The following is a 20,962-nucleotide window of genomic DNA, read 5'->3' as shown; positions in this document are numbered from 1 at the left end:
TTGGTACCCTGTCTCCCTGACGTCACCGGGCCATTGTGCCGGGGTATATATAGGAGGCCCTTGCTCTCTGCCTCCTCCCGCCATTATGGCGCCCGCCGGCCTCACTTGGTTGCACGCCCACCGTGTGTGTGTGGGAGGGGAGCTGGGGACAGGGACAGGGGCTTCGTGTGTGGCTATTTCTTTCTGCTTATCTTTCTGGTGTTTCAACATTTATTGTTTTTTTAGACACCCCTCCCACCCCCCAGGCCATGGGGCTTGAACTCAGGGCCTGGGCGCCGTCCCCGAGCGCCTTTGCGCAAGGCCCGTGCTCGGCCACTTTGAGCCCGGGCTCGGCTTCCTGCCCTCCTGCTGTCGAGGGGTTAACCGAAGGTAAGGGGCTCCCGGGGACTTCCCTGCCCCAGCCGGCTTCGGGGCACGGCCAGCCTCAGATCTCAGCGTCCTGAGCAGCTGGGGCCCCAGGCCGGAGCCACTGGCACCCGCCTGCAGGTAGCTAGCTTTGCTACTCGGCATCCTAGCGGGAGGATGGCAGGATTCGGCAAATTATCCTCGAGCTCCCTGGAGGAGGAGGAGGAGGAGCAGCTGGTGGTTGAACAGTACCATATGAAGGAGATCATTGGCTACGGCAGCTTCGGATATGTGAAACTGGCCCACCACCGCCTCACAGACACGGAGGTGGCAGTGAAAATCCTCCTGAAGGGACAGTCCAACAGCCATCGGGTCGAAAACGAGGTGGACATCGTCAAGACGCTACAGCACCCACATGTCATCCGGTTGTACCAGGTGATGGAGAAGGATGAGCACGTGTACCTAGTCATGGAGCTGGCCACCAGGGGCCACCTCCTGGGGTGGATCCAGAAATCCAGGCGTCTGTTTGAGGATGAAGCGAGGAGACTCTTCAGACAGATCGTGAGTGCCGTGCAGTACTTTCACCAGAATGGAATAGCACATAGAGACCTTAAGCCCACCAACATCCTGTTGGATGCCAAGGGCGATGCCAAGGTCAGCGACTTTAGCCTGAGCATCAGGACCGCCCCGGGGCAGTTGCTGAAGGATGTATGTGGTGCCTTGATATTCCGTCCCCCTGAAATGTTCCTGCATGAAAACTACGATGGTTGCAAGGTGGACATCTGGGGCCTGGGTGTCCTTTTGTATTTTATGATAACAGGAAAATTCCCATTTAAGGGGATGAATTTTAGCCAGATCCGGGCATGCGTCTTGGAGGCCAGGTACCTTGCTCCATTTCACCTGTCTGCAAGAGGGCGAAATATCATCTTCCAAATGTTAACTCCAGACCCAAAGCGCAGGCCCAGTATTGAACAAATAATGGAGAACCCGTGGCTCCAGCGAGTTGAGGAACATTCCCCATGTCCCGATGAGCCTCTGCCCAATGAGCTGGACCCCATTATCGTTGCCGTCATGTGCGACATGGGGTACAGCCTAGCTGAGATCTGCAAGTCTATACTGGACAGAGCGTTCAACGAAGCCATGGGCACGTATCTTGTCATCAAAGAACACCTAAAGAAGAATGGCAGCAGTGGGACAGTCAAAAACAGCGCCTTTGACTGTTCCACCCTGCCCAACTCCTACAGACCTTTCCACCCTCCCCCTCCCTCCACGAAAGACAGCCAGCCTCCCTGCCCGGCTTAACACCGCCGTCAGCCCATCCGAATCTCAGTTGTCCTATGACGGCAAGCAGTCACCAAGGAGGAAAGGCCTAAGTGCCACCCTGCCCGCCATTCCCCTCTGCTTGGTGCAGAAGAGCCGCAGTTCCAGCATGATCTCATCCCAGGATTCTGTGATTTCCCATAACTGCTCTTTCTTCTTGAGCAGCGATGAGAGAAGCGGGTCAGAGGAGAACATCCTTTCCTCCGGGCGGCCGAATGACGAGCTCACAGCCTCCAGTTGGAGGAGGGCGGCTCGCTGCGTAGCCTCCGCTCTTCGCAGAGTGTGCTGCTGTGTGCAGGCCCCAGAGTCATGTCCACAGGTTAGAGACAGTTGTTCCAAAGGAAGAGGTAAAGAACCGGAAACATAGCAAGACAATGGGAAGCCCCAGAACCCAGGGCTTCTTGGGGACGGTCACTGGGAGGCGGAGTTAAAGAGCTGCAGATGGGAGTTAGGCGAGAAGTTCGCACTGCCTCGTGCCAGCCTGCCCAACAGAGGCCTCAGTCCAGCCCAGCAGGACGGGGTGGGGGTGGGGGGGGGGCAAGCACGAAGGGATTCTCCAGGTGGATTCTAACCAGAGGACATCGAGCACTGAGCCGGCTGCCCAAGGCTGAAAGGTGAGCTAAAGGCGGCCTGAAGTTGCTTGTACCTCCCGAGCGGAGGGATCCCAGCTCGAACCCTTACCTACATTCAGTTACCTCCCTTAACAACCCCTACTCATTTTGCTGAGTTCTCAAGCATGGACTATGGGTTTAGGTGGACCTTTTATGATTCTCAATCAGAGTCAAGAGGCCGAGGATGGGTCTTAGTTACTCAAAAAAGTGGTGTAAAATGTGGGCTTTTCCTTCGTGTTCAGTGATTTACCTTCTCAGACGACCCATCTGGGGAGAGATTGCAGCCCAGTCAGCGTAGTTATTTTCAGGTTTACTTTTTGGTTCTCTTTTAGTCCCCGAACCTGGCCTCATTTGTGAGATTATCTGTCTGTCCGTCTATAATTTTGTAGATGGAGTTTCACGGGATTTTCTGCCTGGGATGGCTTCAAACCACCATTCTTCTTGTTCTCAGCCTCCTTGGAAGCTGGGGTTACAGGTGTGAGCCACGGGGCCTGGCAACGCATCTCCTTTTAGGAGCTGCGGGGAGCCTGTCTTGAACTTCCAAGGACCTTTGGGAACTTGAATAGAATGCTGAGGGTAACCCAGAATCTTCATCTGGTGGAAAACTTTCAGAACCAGTTTTAGACACAAGTTATGGGACAGTGTTATTGTTGGGTTTATCCTCCCTCTGGCTGCTCTCATCCTGAGACGGGGTTTCTGGCGAGGGTGTGGACAGAGCCTGGTAGTGGGTTCCTCCTGGGTAGACCGGGGCCTGGTTTCCATGAGAGATTCCGCTCGGAAGCGGCTTTGTCTGCTCGCGTTTGTTCCCAGTGCTGCTTGGATTCCAGTGCGGTCCTTTGGGCTGGGTGGTTTTCTTTAAGGAGGCCTCCCGAGGGCAGCCTGCTGTGTCCGGGACAAAACCCAGGCTTGCTGCCCCCAGAGACATTGCTGGAGTCGGGAGGCCTCATCTCAGGTGAGCGCAGCACCGGCCAGCCGCCCTCCCGGGTCTCCCTCCCGAGCCTCCCTCCCGAGCCTCCTTCCCGAGCCGCCCTTCCGGGCCTCCCTCCCGAGCCTCCCTCCCGAGCCTCCTTCCGAGCCGCCCTTCCGGGCCGCCCTCCTCCCCACTGCCCTCTGACTTGCCTCCCGATGGACGGATGTGTGCATTCTTTCGGTATGTGGTCGGCTTTGGACTCGGATACCGTGGGAGACCTCCGGCATTTCTGCCACTAAGCACACGCTTCTCCAAGGCCCGACATGACCCAAATCAGAGACACCCTTCAAAGTCTAGAACATTTGCGAGCCCAGGGGCCTGTGCACCCCCATTTCCTAGTGAAAGAGCAAGGAGTTCGCTTTGAATGATTGGCGCTGCTTCTCTCTCCTTGCCAAGGTGTGTCAGAAGCCCACAAGCAGATGACGGTCTCAGGAAAACCAGCTTGCTACAGTCCCAACCCAGGGGAAATCCAGCATGCAAATGGAGAGGCGATTAGGAGGGGAACCAGCTGGACGCAGAGGGAGATGGGCCTGTCCCCAGTCGGAGAGGAAGCGACTGTTTCTTTGGCAACGTGTGAGCGTGCCGGGTGACCGGGCCTCGCGGGCGCGGGGCTGCAGCCGAGCGCCGGGAGGGCGAGAGCCGGCTCCGTTCCCGCCGGCGGGTTTGGCTCAGGCGGCCAGCGCCTGCCCGTCGTGGGGCCGCACGGGGGAGCCAGGCGGTGCGCGGCTTCGCGAGCGTGGATGGGCCGGGCGTGGCGTGGCGTGGCGGCCCGTGTTTCGCACCCCAGCTGCACGGGAGGCACGGGCTGGCAGAGTGCGGTCTGCAGTTGTCGTCCACGAGGAGGCTTCGGTTCTCCGCCACCTTCGGGAGGAGAGGACGGGGCGAGTGGCAGAGCTGCTGCCTCGCAAGCACAAGGCCTGAGCTCAAATGCCGGCCTCTAAGAGTAATTAAAGACGCATGAACGCGCGGCTCTCCCGCCTCCGGTGTCCTGGCTGGAGAGCCCTGTGCCCACTCTCCCAGGGGGTGGCAGGATTCGACCAGACAGCCTGCGATGAGCCACCGAGAGCAGGACGCTCCCTGTAGGTGTTTCTCCCCTCCTCCCCTCGAGAGCGTGCTTAGAGAATTCCAAGGCACTGAACTAGCCACCGGGCCAGGGGCTGGGGACAGGCGTGATGGTTTCCCGTCACTCTCGACACAGACACCTGTGGAGGAGAAAGCCTTTGAGGACACGTGGACTCTGGACGTCCAGATGAACATCACTCGTTCGGTTTTGTTTTTCTGTAAGCGAAATGGGTAGGCATACACAGGGAAGCCTTGTTCTTTTTCTTTTTTATTTGCCAGTCCTGGGCCTTGGAGTCAGGGCCTGAGCACTGTCCCTGGCTTCTTCCCGCTCAAGGCTAGCACTCTGCCACGTGAGCCACAGCGCCGCTTCTGGCCGTTTTCTGTATATGTGGTGCTGGGGAATCGAACCTAGGGCCTCGTGTATCCGAGGCAGTCACTCTTGCCACTAGGCTATATCCCAGCCCCTTGTTTTTTTTCTTTTTGGAGAGAGAGCTGATTCACGAGCATTATTAATTCAGGGAAGAAGCCGGTGGGCCTGGTGTGGGGTGGCCGGAGACCTCACTTGGCGGCAGACATGTTGTTTCTTCAGTTCCTAATGGGGATCCCTTTCTAGGAGCCTAGCGGGCTGTGGGGGCCGCAGAGGCTGCCCCACCGCAGCGGCTCTGGCTGGACGCTAGTGTTCCCCCAAACCTTCCTGCAGTAGCCATGTTCAGCATGGCAGGGAAGGAGGAGAGGACCAAATTGTTGCCCCGAAGTTGAGGGTCTCACGGGGTAGCAGGAACAGGACGTCGGCCATGACCTAGCTTCTGTTTGGCAGGGTGGACACGCTGCCCGAGGAGAGACTGGGACACCCTGCGGGGGGGAGCTGATGGAGGGAGGGTGCATGGACGTCCCTGGGTCCCTGGGGGGGCTGATGGAGGGAGGGTGCATGGACGTCCCTGGGGGGGGCTGATGGAGGGAGGGTGCATGGACGTCCCTGGGGGGGCTGATGGAGGGAGGGTGCATGGACGTCCCTGGGGGGGGCTGATGGAGGGAGGGTGCATGGATGTTCCTGGGGGGGGCTGATGGAGGGAGGGTGCATGGACGTCCCTGGGACTCCCTGGGGGGGGCTGATGGAGGGAGGGTGCATGGACGTCCCTGGGGGGGGGCTGATGGAGGGAGGGTGCATGGACGTCCCTGGGGGGGGGCTGATGGAGGGAGGGTGCGAGGACGTCCCTGGGGGGGGCTGATGGAGGGAGGGTGCGAGGACGTCCCTGGGGGGGGCTGATGGAGGGAGGGTGCATGGACGTCCCTGGGGGGGGGCTGATGGAGGGAGGGTGCATGGACGTCCCTGGGGGGGGGCTGATGGAGGGAGGGTGCGAGGACGTCCCTGGGGGGGGGCTGATGGAGGGAGGGTGCATGGACGTCCCTGGGGGGGCTGATGGAGGGAGGGTGCATGGACGTCCCTGGGGGGGCTGATGGAGGGAGGGTGCATGGACGTCCCTGGGGGGGGCTGATGGAGGGAGGGTGCATGGATGTTCCTGGGGGGGACTGATGGAGGGAGGGTGCGAGGACGTCCCTGGGGGGGGCTGATGGAGGGAGGGTGCGAGGACGTCCCTGGGGGGGCTGATGGAGGGAGGGTGCGAGGACGTCCCTGGGGGGGCTGATGGAGGGAGGGTGCGAGGACGTCCTCGAGGAGGCGGTGGTGGAGTGGTGTGTGGCGGGTGCGCACACTGCCGTGTGTTATCGGGGTGTACACGGCGTCAGGATGGGGCTGAAGCGGGGGGGTCAGGCAGAGGGGTGGGGGGAGACGCTGGGGGGGGGCCGTGGAGGGGGTGGTGGGAGGCGCTGGAAGGGACGCTGGTGGTGAGTGACAGCGCGGCGGCCTCCGCGCAGCGAGCATTGGGCGGGCGAGAACACGTGTGCAGACAAGGAGCGTTTACACATAAGGAAAAGAGATGGTGACCAGACGTGTGAGTCACACACGCGCACGCGCACAACACACACGTCCTATCTCCAAAAAAAAAAAAAAGATTAAGTACAAGGCGGAAAGGAAGAGAATGGGACGAGTGGTGGGAATGCTGTGTGTGTGCGTGCGTGTGTGTGCGTGTGTGCGTATGTGTGTGTGCGTGTGCGAGTGTGTGACCAGGGGAACAGAGACCGGCTCTCTGGCGCGGTGACTGTGGGAAGGATGAAGGAGCGCACGCGGGCGTGGGAGGCGGGCGTGGCAGGCGCCTGGCTCCAGGAGCAGCAGGAACAGCAGTGGCTGGAGCAAGGGAGCACTGAGAGAGAGCAGAGCGGGGAAGGCAAGGGAGCACTGAGAGAGAGCAGAGCGGGGAAGGCAAGGGAGCACTGAGAGCAGAGCGGGGAAGGCAAGGGAGCAATGAGAGAGAGCAGAGCGGGGAAGGCAAGGGAGCACTGAGAGAGAGCAGAGCGGGGAAGGCAAGGGAGCACTGAGAGAGAGCAGAGCGGGGAAGGCAAGGGAGCACTGAGCAGAGCGGGGAAGGCAAGGGAGCACTGAGAGCAGAGCGGGGAAGGCAAGGGAGCACAGAGAGCAGAGCGGGGAAGGCAAGGGAGCACAGAGCAGAGCGGGGAAGGCAAGGGAGCACTGAGAGCAGAGCGGGGAAGGCAAGGGAGCACAGAGCAGAGCGGGGAAGGCAAGGGAGCACTGAGAGCAGAGCGGGGAAGGCAAGGGAGCACTGAGAGAGCAGAGCGGGGAAGGCAAGGGAGCACTGAGCAGAGCGGGGAAGGCAAGGGAGCACTGAGAGAGCAGAGCGGGGAAGGCAAGGGAGCACTGAGCAGAGCGGGGAAGGCAAGGGAGCACTGAGAGCAGAGCGGGGAAGGCAAGGGAGCACTGAGCAGAGCGGGGAAGGCAAGGGAGCACTGAGAGCAGAGCGGGGAAGGCAAGGGAGCACAGAGAGCAGAGCGGGGAAGGCAAGGGAGCACAGAGAGCAGAGCGGGGAAGGCAAGGGAGCACTGAGAGCAGAGCGGGGAAGGCAAGGGAGCACTGAGAGCAGAGCGGGGAAGGCAGAGGAGCACAGAGAGCAGAGCAGGGAAGGCAGAGGAGCGGGGGCAGCGCGGGGCTTGGGCTTCCCCAGAGGAGTGACAGGATGACATTCCCGCTCAAAAAGTGTCCTGTTGAGGGGCTGGGAATGTGGCTTAGCAGCACCATGCCTGCCTAGCACGCATGAAGCCCTGGGTTCTATTCCCCAGCACCACATACACAGAAAAAGCCGGAAGGGGCGCTGTGGCTCAAGTGGCAGAGTGCTAGCCTTGAGCAAGAAGAAGCCAGGGACAGTGCTCAGGCCCTGAGTCCAAGGCCCATGACTGGCAACAACAATAAAAAAGTATCCTGTTGATTTCCTAAATGTGAATAAAACTATTGTAGTATCTACTATAAAGCCACATCTAGTCTTCACATACAAATGCAAGTATGTGATATTTGTGTTTCTGTGCCTTGTTTTTTTATGACACTTAGTGCCCTACAGTCTTATCCATATTGTTGAAATTGATTTTATTCTTTTTTTTAATGCAGAATAACATATTACTGAAATATACACTATATTTTATTGGTCCAATGATGGCACCTGAATGAGTCCTTATTTTTATTCTTTTTCAGTCCTGGGGCCTGAACTCAGGGCCTGGGCACTGACCCTGAACTTCTGTGCTCAAGACTCGTGCTGTATTACTCTCCCCACAACTCCACTTTTGGCTTTTTCGGGGGGGGGGGGGGAGGGGAGGGGTGCTTAATTGGAGATAAGAAACTCAGGAGGGTTGCTGCCCAGGCCGGCTTTGAACCAAGATCCTCAGATCTCTGCCCCGTGAGTAGCTAGGATTGCAGCCGTGGGCCCCCGGTGTCCAGCCCGAGTCTGTGTCTTCACTGGGAGTCACGCTGCGGTAAACACGGACACGCGGGAGAACCAAGGCAGAGCACCCTGTGGCCGGCTCCGAGGCGGGTGTGCGGGCCCTGAGGGAGGACCCCAGCGTTCCAGGGCCAGGTCTCAAACCCGAGCACCGCGGGCCCCTTCACGGGACTTTACTGGAGGGGATGAAAACGCTGGGAATAATGAACATTTTAGGGGAAAACCAAAATGGTGTAAGTCTGGAGCGGCGTACTTGGCGGGCGGGAGCAGGACTCCCTTCCCCGCGTTGAGCAAGCTGACAGGAACGTCGGGCTTCTGTCCCGCCGGCATGAATTACACGGCCCGTGTGCGTCCTTATTCTAAGGCATTTTGCGGGGTAGGGCGCGTGGGAGCGGATGAGACAAAATGGGAAGAGGAAGATGAGAGGAGCCTCGGCACTGACGACTTGAACACAGCGCCCCAACACACTTGGCCACCATGCCGAGACGGTGAACACGGCCTGACCGCGCGTAGCCAGCCAGGCGTGGCGGGGGCGCGTCCAGGACCCTGGCTGCTCGGGAGGCGGACGCCAGGAGGAAGAGCACCCCAGGGGGGCCAGCAGCATCCGGTGGACGCCAGGAGGAAGAGCACCCCAGGGGGGCCGGCAGCAGCCGGTGGACGCCAGGAGGAAGAGCACCCCAGGGGGGCCGGCAGCAGCCGGTGGACGCCAGGAGGAAGAGCACCCCAGGGGGGCCGGCAGCATCCGGTGGACACCAGGAGGAAGAGCACCCCAGGGGGGCCAGCAGCATCCGGTGGACGCCAGGAGGAAGAGCACCCCAGGGGGGCCGGCAGCAGCCGGTGGCTCACGGCTGTGCGCGGGAAAGGAAGTAGAGGACGCTTCCTGCAAGTTCAAAGCGCCTGTGAGCGGCGGGGGGGGGGGGGGGGGGGGGGGGGGGGAGGGGAGAGGGGGGGAGGGGGGGGGAGGGAGGGGAGGCGGGTTCCTCCTCCCCAGTGAGACCTCGCGCAGCCTCCTCTCGGGGCTCCAGACCTGCGGGGAGAGGCCCTCTGCGACACGGGAGAGTAAGTGTGCAAGCCGGGGGTGAGCACACGGTGAGTACTCGTAACGGGGCGCTGTAGGGAACACGGCCGCCGTCAGTGCGCTCAGGTGAGCGTGACACGCACAGGAGCGTCTCCGCCTCCCAGAATCTCAGCCCAGGTCTCCAACCCGCGGGGCTGGCGGGGAGGAGGGGCGCCCCCAAATTCCCATGCACCCCTTGCCATTTCTAAGAGCTACAAGGTAAAGAGAGAGACAGGAAAAGGCTGCCCCTCCCCGGAGTGGTGTGCAGAAGCCATTACCAAGCAGCTTCCTGGGCTCTGGCGGGGAGCTGCGCCCCGGCCTTCCCTCCTCCTCCTCCATTTATGAAGAAACCTCCCACGCCGCGCTATGTCAAGACGACTCATCTGCTTAGTCAGTACCCAGCCAGCTTCTTCCACAGCTCCCCGTGAATGAGTTCTGACCTGACAGGCCTAGGAAATGAAACTGATCAAAAGGAATATGAAAATGACTTGGAGAGGTGCCAGAAAACACTCTGCATGTGTGTGGGGGCGGGGAAATACCGGCCTCCCGGGGTTCCAGGAGCCCCGCCAGCCGGCCCACCTCGGGGGTCCACGCGGGAATGGGGGGGAGGCCCTCACGATGGCCCCTGCGGGGTCTTCCCGGGGTCAGCAAGCCTCTTCCAAGACGTGGACGGCGGTGGGGGGGGGGCAGCTTGCCCATCCCGGGGTGGGATCAGTGCCGTGACTTGGGGTTCAGGCCCCGCTGCGCGGCCTGGGGCGAGCGGCTCCACCGGCGGGCTCCGCCCGGCCTCGCCCGTAACGGAGCAGCGGCGCCCGGCACCACGGCCCCGGTTGTTCTGAGCTCGGGCCAGGCGGCCCCCATTTCCACGGCGGCCTCTTGTGTTCGGTTAGTGCCACGTGATTCCAGTAGTTCAATGAATCCGTGCGCCTCTCACCCCACATGGAAGCCAGGACCGCAGACAGCCGGTCCCCGAGAACTCGCCGCCCTGCTCTCCACCTCCCCGCTCTCCGCTCCAGCCTCATGTGCCCCGTGCCCCCGGCTGCCCTTTTGATTTGGTTTTGTGCTCCTGTATGAATTTCCAGCAAGCATGTAGATTTTTAATCTTGCTTGTTTCCCCCTTATAAGAGTGGCATGCTACTTGAAACTGTTTTCAAAGGAATTGCACCATCAGAACTATACCATACTTCTCCTTCGCATACCATACTTTCCTCACTTTATTTACCGTACCTTGGTCAATTATATAATTACATATTTTCATAAATATATAATTTACATCTAACTTCCGCATAGGAGGGGGGGAAACCCCTTTGCCGTCGCCATACTGCTCAGGCCCGCTGAAAACCCCGCGTGACTGCGGCGTGGCGGTGGGGGAGTCCACGCAGGTGACCCGCGTCCGCCCGGTCCCCGAGAGCCGCTGGCAAGGAGAAGGCCCTGTGAGGCTCCAGCCGGCGCACGCCCCCCCCCCCCCCCCCCCCCCGTGCAGGGCCCGAGCCCTCAGAACGAGCAGAGGGGGCCCCTCCTGCCTACAGCGCCCCACGCGATGCCCAGCCAACGCTGCTTTTTCCTTTCTGCCCCCCGGGCGGCCTGCGATATTAATTCATTAGGATCTCGGTTTGCATTTTCCTTCGTGAATCTTTTGTACAACCTCTTGGGCACTTGCGCTCCCTCTTCCGTGTGGAATTACCTGCGGGTGGACTCCTCCTGCTTCACGCAGGCTGCACCGTTCAGATTAATTTTAGCCGGGCACTGTGGCTCACTCCTGTAATCCCAGCTACTTAGGAGGCTGAGATTTGAGGGTCGTGGTTCAAAACCAGCCTGGGCAAGAAAGTCTGTGAGACTCTTACCTTCAACTAACCACCAGGAAACCGGAAGTGGCGCCGTGGCTCGAGGTGTCCTCTCGCGATAACAAATGCCTGAGCTTTGTAAAGAAAGAAGGGCCGCCTTGGCTTTGTTTTGGAGGCCATGACGGTTGGTCCCATTGCTTTCGGTCCCGTGTTGAGGCAGCTGTCCTGATGGTTCCCTTCATGTCCAGGACAAGAAAAGCGAGAGGAAAAGCCCGTGTCCCACAGTGGCAGTGGCGGGAGCCACTCCGCCTGGCTGTCTTAATTAAATGTCATCGTTTCGTTGGCAATCTGTCGATTTGTCTAGGTAAGCGTTCACGTCATATGCAGACAGTGAGAGGCTTCCTTCACGAGATTAGTTTAAGGATACGTTCGAGTTATGTCGGTAACTCTACGCAACAGTGGCTGGTGACTGAGTGCTCAATAAACGCACGGCTGTCGTCACTCCCAAGCCTGATGGTGGGGGAGGGGGAGGGGGACCTGGAAAACCCGAGTCTCTGGGGACAGACCTCACCGTCCTCTTTTAACGACTGATTTCTCTGACATAGGTGTCTCCATGCGTAGAGCTTTCCGACGCCTCTGAGGCGAACATTCAGTCAACGGCCTAACTTCAGCTTTCGGGGTGTCCTGGGCTTCCCGCGCCCTGCACACCTCTAACAGGAAAACTTCCCACAGCGCCCCCCGGGGGTAGCGGAAATGCTTGTGTCTCTTCTTTGACGGGCTCTCTCGGCTGGTTTGTCGCCTCTGTCACAGCCATCGTGTCCTGCTGGTGGTGGGGGGACAGCAGACCCTCAGCCCTGAGGGCAGCGTGCACCCCGCTTTCACTCACTTCCTTCCGCTCAGATCGTATTCAGCTCTCCTCCTCGCGGGCGTCTTCCCGTCTTCAGTGTCCGATGAGTGGTTGGAAGAGGGAGAGACACGTGGAATCTCGGGGGGCAAGGGGGGGCGTGGAGAGCTCTCGCTCACCCCACCTCTGAGGTTCTTTCCCAGAGCCCCAGCCCTTGCTGTGTTGGTGGTTCTGAGGGTGGGAGTCCCGCACTTGCTGGGCCCTCTCCACGGAGCCCTTCCACCAGCCCTGGTGTTCAGGAGTTGCAGGCTCCCTTCCGCCCAGGCTCCCGGGGTGACTGGCCTGCGCTGGGCTTCCTGTGGGTGCTGGGTGGCAGGGGTGGGCGGCTCGGTGCAGCCCCTCTTCACGGGGATAAAGTCTTGTGGAGTTTTCTGCCCAAGTTATCTTGAGTACAGATCCTCCAGGCCCAGCCTTCGTGTGGCGCGGGAGGCCGGTGCCCAGCAATGGTTTGGGAAGGAGGTCCCCCAACCGTCCCGCGGGTGCTGGGCTCCAGTGGTGCTCCCCGATGGTGTTGGACTCCAGCGGTGCTCCCCGATGGTGTTGGACTCCAGCGGTGCTCCCCCTCCCCCCAGTACTGGACTCCAGCGGTGCTCCCCGATGGTGCTGGACCCCAGTGGTGCTCCCTGATGGTGCTGGACTCCAGCGGTGCTCCCCGATGGTGCTGGACTCCAGCGGTGCTCCCCGATGGTGCTGGACTCCAGCGGTGCTCCCCGATGGTGCTGGACTCCAGCGGTGGTCCCCAATGGTGCTGGACTCCAGCGGTGCTCCCCCCCACCCCCCAGTGCTGGACTCCAGTGGTGCTCCCCGATGGTGCTGGACTCCAGCGGTGGTCCCCCTCCCCCCAGTGCTGGACTCCAGCGGTGCTCCCCCCTCCCCCCAGTGCTGGACTCCAGCGGTGCTCCCCAATGGTGCTGGACTCCAGCGGTGCTCCCCCCCCAGTGCTGGACTCCAGCGGTGCTCCCCCTCCCCCCAGTGCTGGACTCCAGCGGTGCTCCCCAATGGTGCTGGACTCCAGCGGTGCTCCCCCCCCAGTGCTGGACTCCAGCGGTGCTCCCCCTCCCCCAGTGCTGGACTCCAGCGGTGCTCCCCCTCCCCCCAGTGCTGGACTCCAGCGGTGCTCCCCCTCCCCCCAGTGCTGGACTCCAGCGGTGCTCCCCGATGGTGCTGGACTCCAGCGGTGCTCCCCCTCCCCCCAGTGCTGGATTCCAGCGGTGCTCCCCGATGGTGCTGGACTCCAGCGGTGCTCCCCGATGGTGCTGGACTCCAGCGGTGCTCCCCTCGCTTGGCTTCCCGCTGGCCAGCATCACAGGCGGGAGCTGCCGGTGCGCGCTGGCCCCTGCGATTCACCCATCGTCTGCGTCCAGCGCTTTTCCAGTCCCTTCCCGCAGGTGGCGTGGGGTCCAGTCCTGCCCTTCCACCCACGCTCCCCGTCCGCAGAGCAGCTGGAAGCTGTGGTCAGGATGGGATGGGGGGCGGAGAACACAGTTCACCTCCTCCAGGGCAGGGCGAGCCGTTCGGCTTTCTCCCTCTCCCCCCCCCCAGCCTCCCCTCGCTGGGGCCCCCACCTTCCCACACCCACAGCGGCCTGCGGCTCTGCCCCGGCACAGACACCCTTGCCCTGTGGCCCGAAAGCCTGCCGGGCCAGTGGGTGGTGCTGAGGGGGCGGCCCGCACTCGGCGTGGGAGGGGCCTCCGTGACACTGCGCTACCTGGAATGAAGAGGCAGCTCATCCTCGTGGGCGGGGACTGGCCAGGGCTGCTGCGGGGCGTCAGGTCAGGACGTGCTGCGCTTGGCCGTCCCCTCGGCCAGAGGATCCCACCTGCGCGCCGCTGCGGTCTCCCTGTTGTCTCTGCGGTCCAAACAGGCCTTGATTTCACAATCCCGCACTCTCGGATTCTTGAGTTTGAAAAGTGTAATTGTTAGGAAAAGTCAAATCTAATTCATGAGGTTAAAAACGTTTCCTGGCGTCGTTTCTTTGACGTCCCAGGCTTTAGTCGTCCTAGTGGGTTTCGTTCTCTCTCTGTGCAGTACTGGGGCACTGGCGTGGTCCCCTCACCTTTTCACTCAGGCTGCTCCGCTGCTTGAGCCGCGGCCCTACTTCCAGCTTTTTGGAGGTTAATTTGAGATAAAGAGCCTCAGGTACATTTCTGCCCAAGCTGGCTTTGGATCATGTCTTCAGATCTCAGACTGTTGAGTAGCTGAGAGGACAGATGTGAGCCACCAGCACCCAGCTCTGTTGATTTGTGAGTGTGTGTGCGTGTGTGTGCGTGTGTGCGTGTGCACACACCCTACACTGGTGCTGGTCCTGGTGTTTAAACTCAGGGCCCAGGCACTGTCTCCAAGCTTTTTCTTTTTCTTTTTCTTTCTGTCTGAGCTTGTTTTGCTCAAGGCTAGCTCTCGGCTACTTGAGCTGCAGCTCTGCTTTTGGCTTTTTTTTTTTTAATAGCTAGTTGGAAATAAGAGTCTCATGGACTTTCCTGCATACACTAGCTTCAACCCTTCAAGCCATGATTCTCAAATCCCAGCCTCCTGAGTAGCTAGGATTATAGGCGTGAGCCACCACTAGCTGCTTGCAGTCCAACACTGATTCTTTTCAGAAACTGATCCTAGAGAAACTAGAAGTGTTAGGTGAGGTTGAGCCTTGTAAACTTGGGGTATCTGGTGTCTGGAGTCAGGAAGGAGTTTGATCTTTGATCCATTACTCCTGGATGTGGCTTTGTTAATGCACCTGACTTCGGTCTAGATTTTTTTGGCTCTTATGGGTGGCCCATCCCCATTCGTGGCTGCAGAAAATCTTTAAGCACAATGAAAAAGCCGCTGTGAAATACAAGAGCAAGGGAAGAAAGTCGCCAGCACAACAATGTTCATTGTAGCACAATTTGTCATTGCTAAAATATGGAACCAACCCAGAGGCCCCTCAGTAGATGAGTGGATCAGGAAAATGTGGTACCTATATACAACGGAATTCTATGCCTCTATTAGAAAGAATGACATTGCCCCATTAGGAAATGGAAGGACTTGGAAAAATTATACTAAGTGAAGTGATCCAGACCCAAAGAAACATGGACTCTATGGTCTCCCTCATAAGGAAGAATTAGCACAGGTTTAGGCTAGTCACAGCAGAGGATCACAAGAGCCCAATAACTATGCCCTTAGGAACACATAAGATGATGCTAAGTGAAATGAACTTCATGTTATGGAAACAAGTGTTATATCATTGCTGTAATTATTTTCAACATGCCATGTGAAGCCATACCTTTTTTTTTTTTGTTTGTTTCTCTTGTATCCCCTTCCTGTGGTTATACCCCCGCTATCACTGTATCTCACCTGAGTACCCTGGATACTGTATATACTGGTATTAGAACTAGGGAAGGGAAAGGGAACATCAAAATCAAGAGACAAAGGATAAAAAGACAAATGACTCCAAAGGCAATACTTGCAAAACCATTTGGTATAAACCAACTGAACAACTCATGGGGGGAGGAGGGTAGGGGGGAAATGAGGGAGGAGGTAACAAGTTGAACAAGAAATGTCCTCACTGCCTTACATATGAAACGGTGACCCCTCTGTACTTCACTGTGACAATAAAGGGGAAAAAAAGAGCAATGGAAGGACAAGGGTCCTTCAACACAATCTCTTTGAAGGAGGAGATGGAGAGCTGCCAAGGAGATAGATACCTGTGACACCCAGACAGGCTTAGCTGACCCTTTCCCAGGCGGGATGCTGCTCTCGGCAGAAGCATTCACGGTTGTCGACGGGAATTGCGAATATGTGGTGACAATGGATGCATGATAGCCAGGAGCTGGTGAGCTCACTTCTGGTCACACTCTAGCGTTGGTTTTCCATGGATAATTGGATAGATGGGTATGGGGTCACGGAGGACTTGGCGAAAGCTGTAATTATGTGGGTCCTGAACTGGATGGACCTGGCGTTGGACTTCCTGGCTGTGGTGTTTCTAGAAGCCTCTCTGAGGTTTAAGGTCAGAGAACTTTTTCACATGATCAGAAAGACGCACTCTCTCGGCAACCTCTCCCCAACTTTGTGTGCGGGTATGGGGGCTTGAACTTAGGGCGTGACACTCTTGGTTTTTTTGCTCAAGGCTGATGCGCTTCCATTTGGGCCTCCCCTCCACTTCCTGGCTTTTGCAGGCTCACTGGAGATAAACGTCTCAAAAACCTTGCTCTTCTGGCTGCCTTTCAAGTGCAATCCCCGATCTCAGCCTTCTAAGTAGGCAGGGCTACAGGCACGAGCCCGCGACACTCAGCTAAGTGTTTTTCTATAGCGATAATAAAAGCTAAATTTTGCTCCTGGAGTAGAAGCCAATCCATTATAATATAATCAGTGAGTGTTTTTGCTCAGGTTCAGATGTCTAATAAGAGTCATTTTCTTTCAGAGGGAGCATTATCAGTTTCATGACTATAGACTCTATTTCATTAGCATTCTTCTAGCAAAACATGATTCTGAGTCATTTCTGAAACATCGGCTGTCGTCTGCAGGTTGTTTCTCAGTTATGACAAAAAATTGCCTTTTCTACTTACTGGCAGAAGAGCTCAATACCACGCGAGACTAAAATGGATATGCTGAGGCAAAGCAACGCAGCGACGGGCCTGGCCACCGCCGGCGGCCTCGGTCAAGGCCAGCACACCCCAACAGCGCAGAGCTGGGGACCCAAGGTGTGTCTGCGGGCTGGAGATAAAGTTGCAAAATATGGGTGTTGGTTGGCTCACGCCTGCGATCCTAGCTACTCAGGAGGCTGAGATCTGAGGATCACAGTTCAAAGCCAGCTTGGGCAATAACTTCATCTCCAGTTGCCTAGCAAAAACCTGGACGTGGAAGTGTGGCTCAAGTGATAGAGCGTCGAGTGATTGGGAAAACAGTCTAGCCTGGCTTTTAGAAGCCTCCCCAAACGGGGTCTAGAGACTGTCAAGGCAGCTTGCTTCACCTCGAAGGTAGGGCTTCGGTAACTCAGCACAACGCAGACCCACACGAGGAAGGCCCCAAGAGCTTCTAGAACCTTCTGCTTTCCTGAGGTGGTCAGGGTAGCGTGGGCGTGGGAGGCGTGGCCTCTGGAGACTTAGATCCCAGGCAGGACCTGAAGATGGGGTCCCGGCGTCATCCTTACTTCCCGTCAGCCCCGGGGGGGGGGGGGGGGACTGAAAGTGGCCCAGCTCAGCCCTCCCATCCGGTGAGGACCCGAATGAAGCCAGGGGGGTGGGCGGAGTCCAGCGCTTCACCTGGTTCCCGCCCCGTGGATCCGTCCACAGTGCGCTCAAGGGAAGGGCACGCAGGGGCTGTCAGCGTGGTGGCGGCCAGGGAGCGTCCCGAACGTCCGGTTCGTGTCCGCCTCCCGGGCCTGCCCACCCCCGGAGGGAGCAGCGGGGACTGTTCCGGAAGCTCTTCCAGCGCAGAGGAATGGCCCGCGCGCCGGGCCTGGTGAAGGCTTCTGACGGAAAGTGACTTTTTCTGTTAACGCCCGTCCTTGCCTCCAGCAGCAAACTGACAACGAGGCCCTGCCTTTGTGAGCCGCAATGAGGCGGCTGCTAACCGGCGGCTTGTATTCATTTTTTCCCTGATAATCTTGCCGGGCTTTTAATGAGATCGGTGGCAGACAAGCCATTTGTAGGGCAGATTAATTTGTCCTTGCAAAACCGAGTGTCAGCAATTTTTGGTTTCTTCGTGTCTCCAGTGGCAGTCGATACACTCGTATTCTCAGCTATACTTCGGGGGGGGACAAGATTTTGCCAAGAGCCATAAAATCAGAAGGAGCCGAATGGAAACAGATGACGGCGGACAGTTGGAAGACGTTGTGCTGGTGTTTCTCCCTTTGTCGTCTATGTTGAGCTGGGTGGCGATTCAGCAAAGGGCCAAAGAGATGAACAAGACAGCGAGCCAGTGCTCGGCCCCCGGGCAGCCCGGCCACGCGAAGCAGAGGTGCATCCATGCTTTTGCCTTGCTGGAGCAAAGAGGGTAAATCAAGGCTTATTATTCAAAGCATCCATTCCTTCTCTCTTTTCTGCAGCGTCGTCGCCTCGTCCACCCTGCGAAGAAATCAAGTCGGGGTTCCTCCCCTGGCTGGAAGGGTTCAGACCACGACGTCCGTCACGATGGCAGCCTCTACCTTATTCCTTATCGATTTTCTCCAACACTGTCTCTTTCTGTCAGAGGGCAGGGTGGTGTTTTCTGAACTGGGTAGTTCATAGGTAAGGAGCATCTTTTTATCCAGCTGCATGGAAAGGGGCCGGCATGTCAGATTCACTAAGGCAGGTTTTGAATTGTAGCATCTCTACAATTTTAATCTGGAATTTTCTACACTTTTTTTTTTTTTTGCCAGCATTAGGGCTTGAACTCAGGGCTTGGGCGTTCTCTTTTTTATTTTTATTTTTTTAGCTTTTTTACTCAAGGCAAGCACCCTACCACCACTTGAACCCCGTCTCTACTTCCTGGGTAGCTAGGATTACAGGGGGGAGCTACCAGCTCCTGGTTATCTCTCCTGCTTTCCAAGGTTCTGTTAGTGGAGAGAACGGGACGGCGACGGCTCCTGTAAGCACCACCGCTGGCTCGCAGGGCGGCAGGCGTGCCGGGCAGAGCGAGGTGCTCCGTAGACACTGGGATGAAGAGGAGATGGCGTCGTTGTGGGATTTCATCCTCTAGGTCGAGAGAGAGGCCGTCCCCAGAGCTGACGACCAGCCCTGGCCAGCTGTAAACCAGCCATGAGCTATGGGGTCTCCTGCACGGAAACACTATGTAGCGTTTTGATGGGCAGCTGGCGCAGCCAATGATGGAGGAGGCCCGCGGGAGAGGGAGTGTCCTCCGGGAGCCAAGGCCATGCTCCCGTTCCTGACTCGGAGGTCACAGAAGCCATGCGGGGAATCGGCCGTCCACCCCACACCTGTAAACCCAGCCAGTCAGGAGCCTGAGGCCTGAGGATTGAGGCTGGGAGCTAACCGCTAACCGAGGCAGGAAAACCAGCGAGTCTTCGCTTCGATTAACCAGCTTAAAGCCAGCCTGGAGAAGAAGAAACTAAGGGGCACTGCTCCTGGGTTCAAGCCTTGGTGCTGGCAACAACAACAAACTAACAAATGAACGAATGAAGAAGTACATGAATGAATGAATAAATGAAAGAAGCAACGCTGCAGATAAAATAAATGACAACAACAAAAAAACCCTCAATATGTAGGGCAGCATAGGTCACGAGTCTTACCCAGCAGCTTGGGTCAAAGTAATTTTGAGGAAACTACGAGACTCTTAGATGCCCATGTGAGTTAGTCTTTTATTTGGGCAATTAGGAGGCTAAACCTTAAACTAACCCGACAGCTCTCCCTCCCCCTGAGAAGAGCCTCAGGCTGAGGGTCAGGCGGAGCAGTCCGAAACAGAGCTTGGGCGCTTGGCCGTGGCCTCTTGACTGAGCTGGAGTTTGAACTCAGGACTTCACGTTTTCCAGCAAGACATTCTACCCCTTGGCCTGTCCACACCCCGTCCTTCTGCTTTAGTTTATTTCTCAGGGAGGGTCCAGCACTTTTGCCCTGGCCAGCCTCACAACAAAAATCTTCCTGCCTCTGCCTTCTAGGCTCTGCCAGGCCTACCAGCATGGCAGCTCTGGCTGAACTCAGGACTTCCTGCTGCTTGTACAGGGCGCTGTCACTTGAGCCACTTAGCCCTTTGGGCTCTGTGCATTCTTGAAATAAGGTGTCTCTGCGTGCCTCTAGTCCTCCGCAGCTTGTACATTCCCGCATAGTTGGGACGACAGATAGGCAGCTGCACTCAGCTACTTGCTGAAATGGAGTCTTGTGAACTGATTTTCTGGGCTGAGTCTTGAACCCTGAACCACAATATCCTTCTCCCAAGGAGGTAGGATTGCAAGCTTGAGCCACCAAACCAGCCAGCTCTAGCCTGATTCTAATGTTCAAAGCCTTCTCCCTTTCCCGAGGCAATGTGGTTTTTGTTTGTTTGTTTGACTGTGCTCATCCTCAGATCCTCAAGGATAACTGAATTCATAGCTTGCGATAAGGGATGATTTGGGGTGTTAGAAATAAGACAGGATACAATCTCATTTTCCAGTTAGGACTCTCAGATCACCTCACAATGGCATTTATCTCTGAATTAAAAAAATAATAATAAGTGAACGGCTTTTCATGTGTTGGGGCTTGGTCATCTTTCAAACCTGTCTCTGAAGTCAATTCCCAGAAAGAGAAATTATGCTTTGTCACGTACCGTAGGTCTAAACCAGTCAGTTCCAGATCTGACTCAGGCTGTGGTCGGGCTGCGCGGGCTCCGGCCAGGTGCACAGAGACCCTGCATTGCAGCAGTCACAACACTCGCAGATGAATGCGTAGAGCTTGGTGCTGAGCACCCTCGGCGCGGTCAGCCTTGCGCTCCCGGTTTTACCTAGCAGTTAAGCTGTGGTCTGGCCTCGGTCTGCTCAAGTAAGGCTCCTGTCCTCCCAGTACACAGGCTGTGTGTGTGTGTGTGTGTGTGTGTGTGTGTGTGTGTGTGTGTGTGTTCAATGCTGGTACTAAGCCTCACTTGGCTTTTTTGCTTAGGGCTATCACTCTAGCACTCGAGCTATGCCCTAAGTCTGGATTTTTGCTGGTTATTTTGGAAGATTAAAGTCTCGTGGACTTTTCTGCCCAGGCTAGCCGAACCACAATCCTTAGATCTTGGCCTCCTGATCAACTATAATCCTAGTTAGGATTAGAGGCATGGACTCACAGTATAGTTAATACATATTCATGAATATATAAACAGGTTCAAATATAGCAGATATAACTAAGAAGTATGACTTTTCTGTAGCTACTTTTGTGACTATACAGAAAGGTCAATAATATGTTGTTGAATGAATAGGTCTCCTCGTTTCCTTTCTTTTTGAAGGGCTGGGGTGAGGGCCTTACCTCTGTTCCTTGAGGCCTGAGTCTGCCTTAGACCAGTTTGAATGTCTTAAGTAGTCTTCATGATGGTTTACCTCTTCTGGTATTGTCTCTCTGTGTGTACTGCATAATGGACACTAATGGAAAACTGATTTTTATTTGGCTTCATGAAATGGAAAAAATTATTTGGGGTACTTACTGAT

General features: G+C 57.1%; 1 protein-coding gene across 1 annotated transcript; it reads left to right on the top strand.

The window, feature by feature from the left end:
- Positions 1-522: 522 nt before the first annotated feature.
- LOC125356802 (sperm motility kinase-like) lies at positions 523-1,647 on the top strand. The gene has a single exon (XM_048353509.1). The coding sequence runs from the start codon at positions 523-525 to the stop codon at positions 1,645-1,647; it is 1,125 nt and encodes a 374-aa protein (XP_048209466.1).
- Positions 1,648-20,962: the final 19,315 nt, after the last annotated feature.

The sequence above is a fragment of the Perognathus longimembris genome, chromosome 8 (assembly GCF_023159225.1).
Source record: "Perognathus longimembris pacificus isolate PPM17 chromosome 8, ASM2315922v1, whole genome shotgun sequence".
Lineage (NCBI taxonomy): Eukaryota > Metazoa > Chordata > Mammalia > Rodentia > Heteromyidae > Perognathus > Perognathus longimembris.
Note: the sequence above shows the minus strand (reverse complement) of the source record. Positions and strands in the feature narration are given on the sequence as shown.

What these genes read in the sequence shown, in the direction of transcription:
- LOC125356802 (XM_048353509.1), top strand. Translation starts at nt 523, where the DNA reads ATGGCAGGATTCGGCAAATTATCCTCGAGCTCCCTGGAGGAGGAGGAG.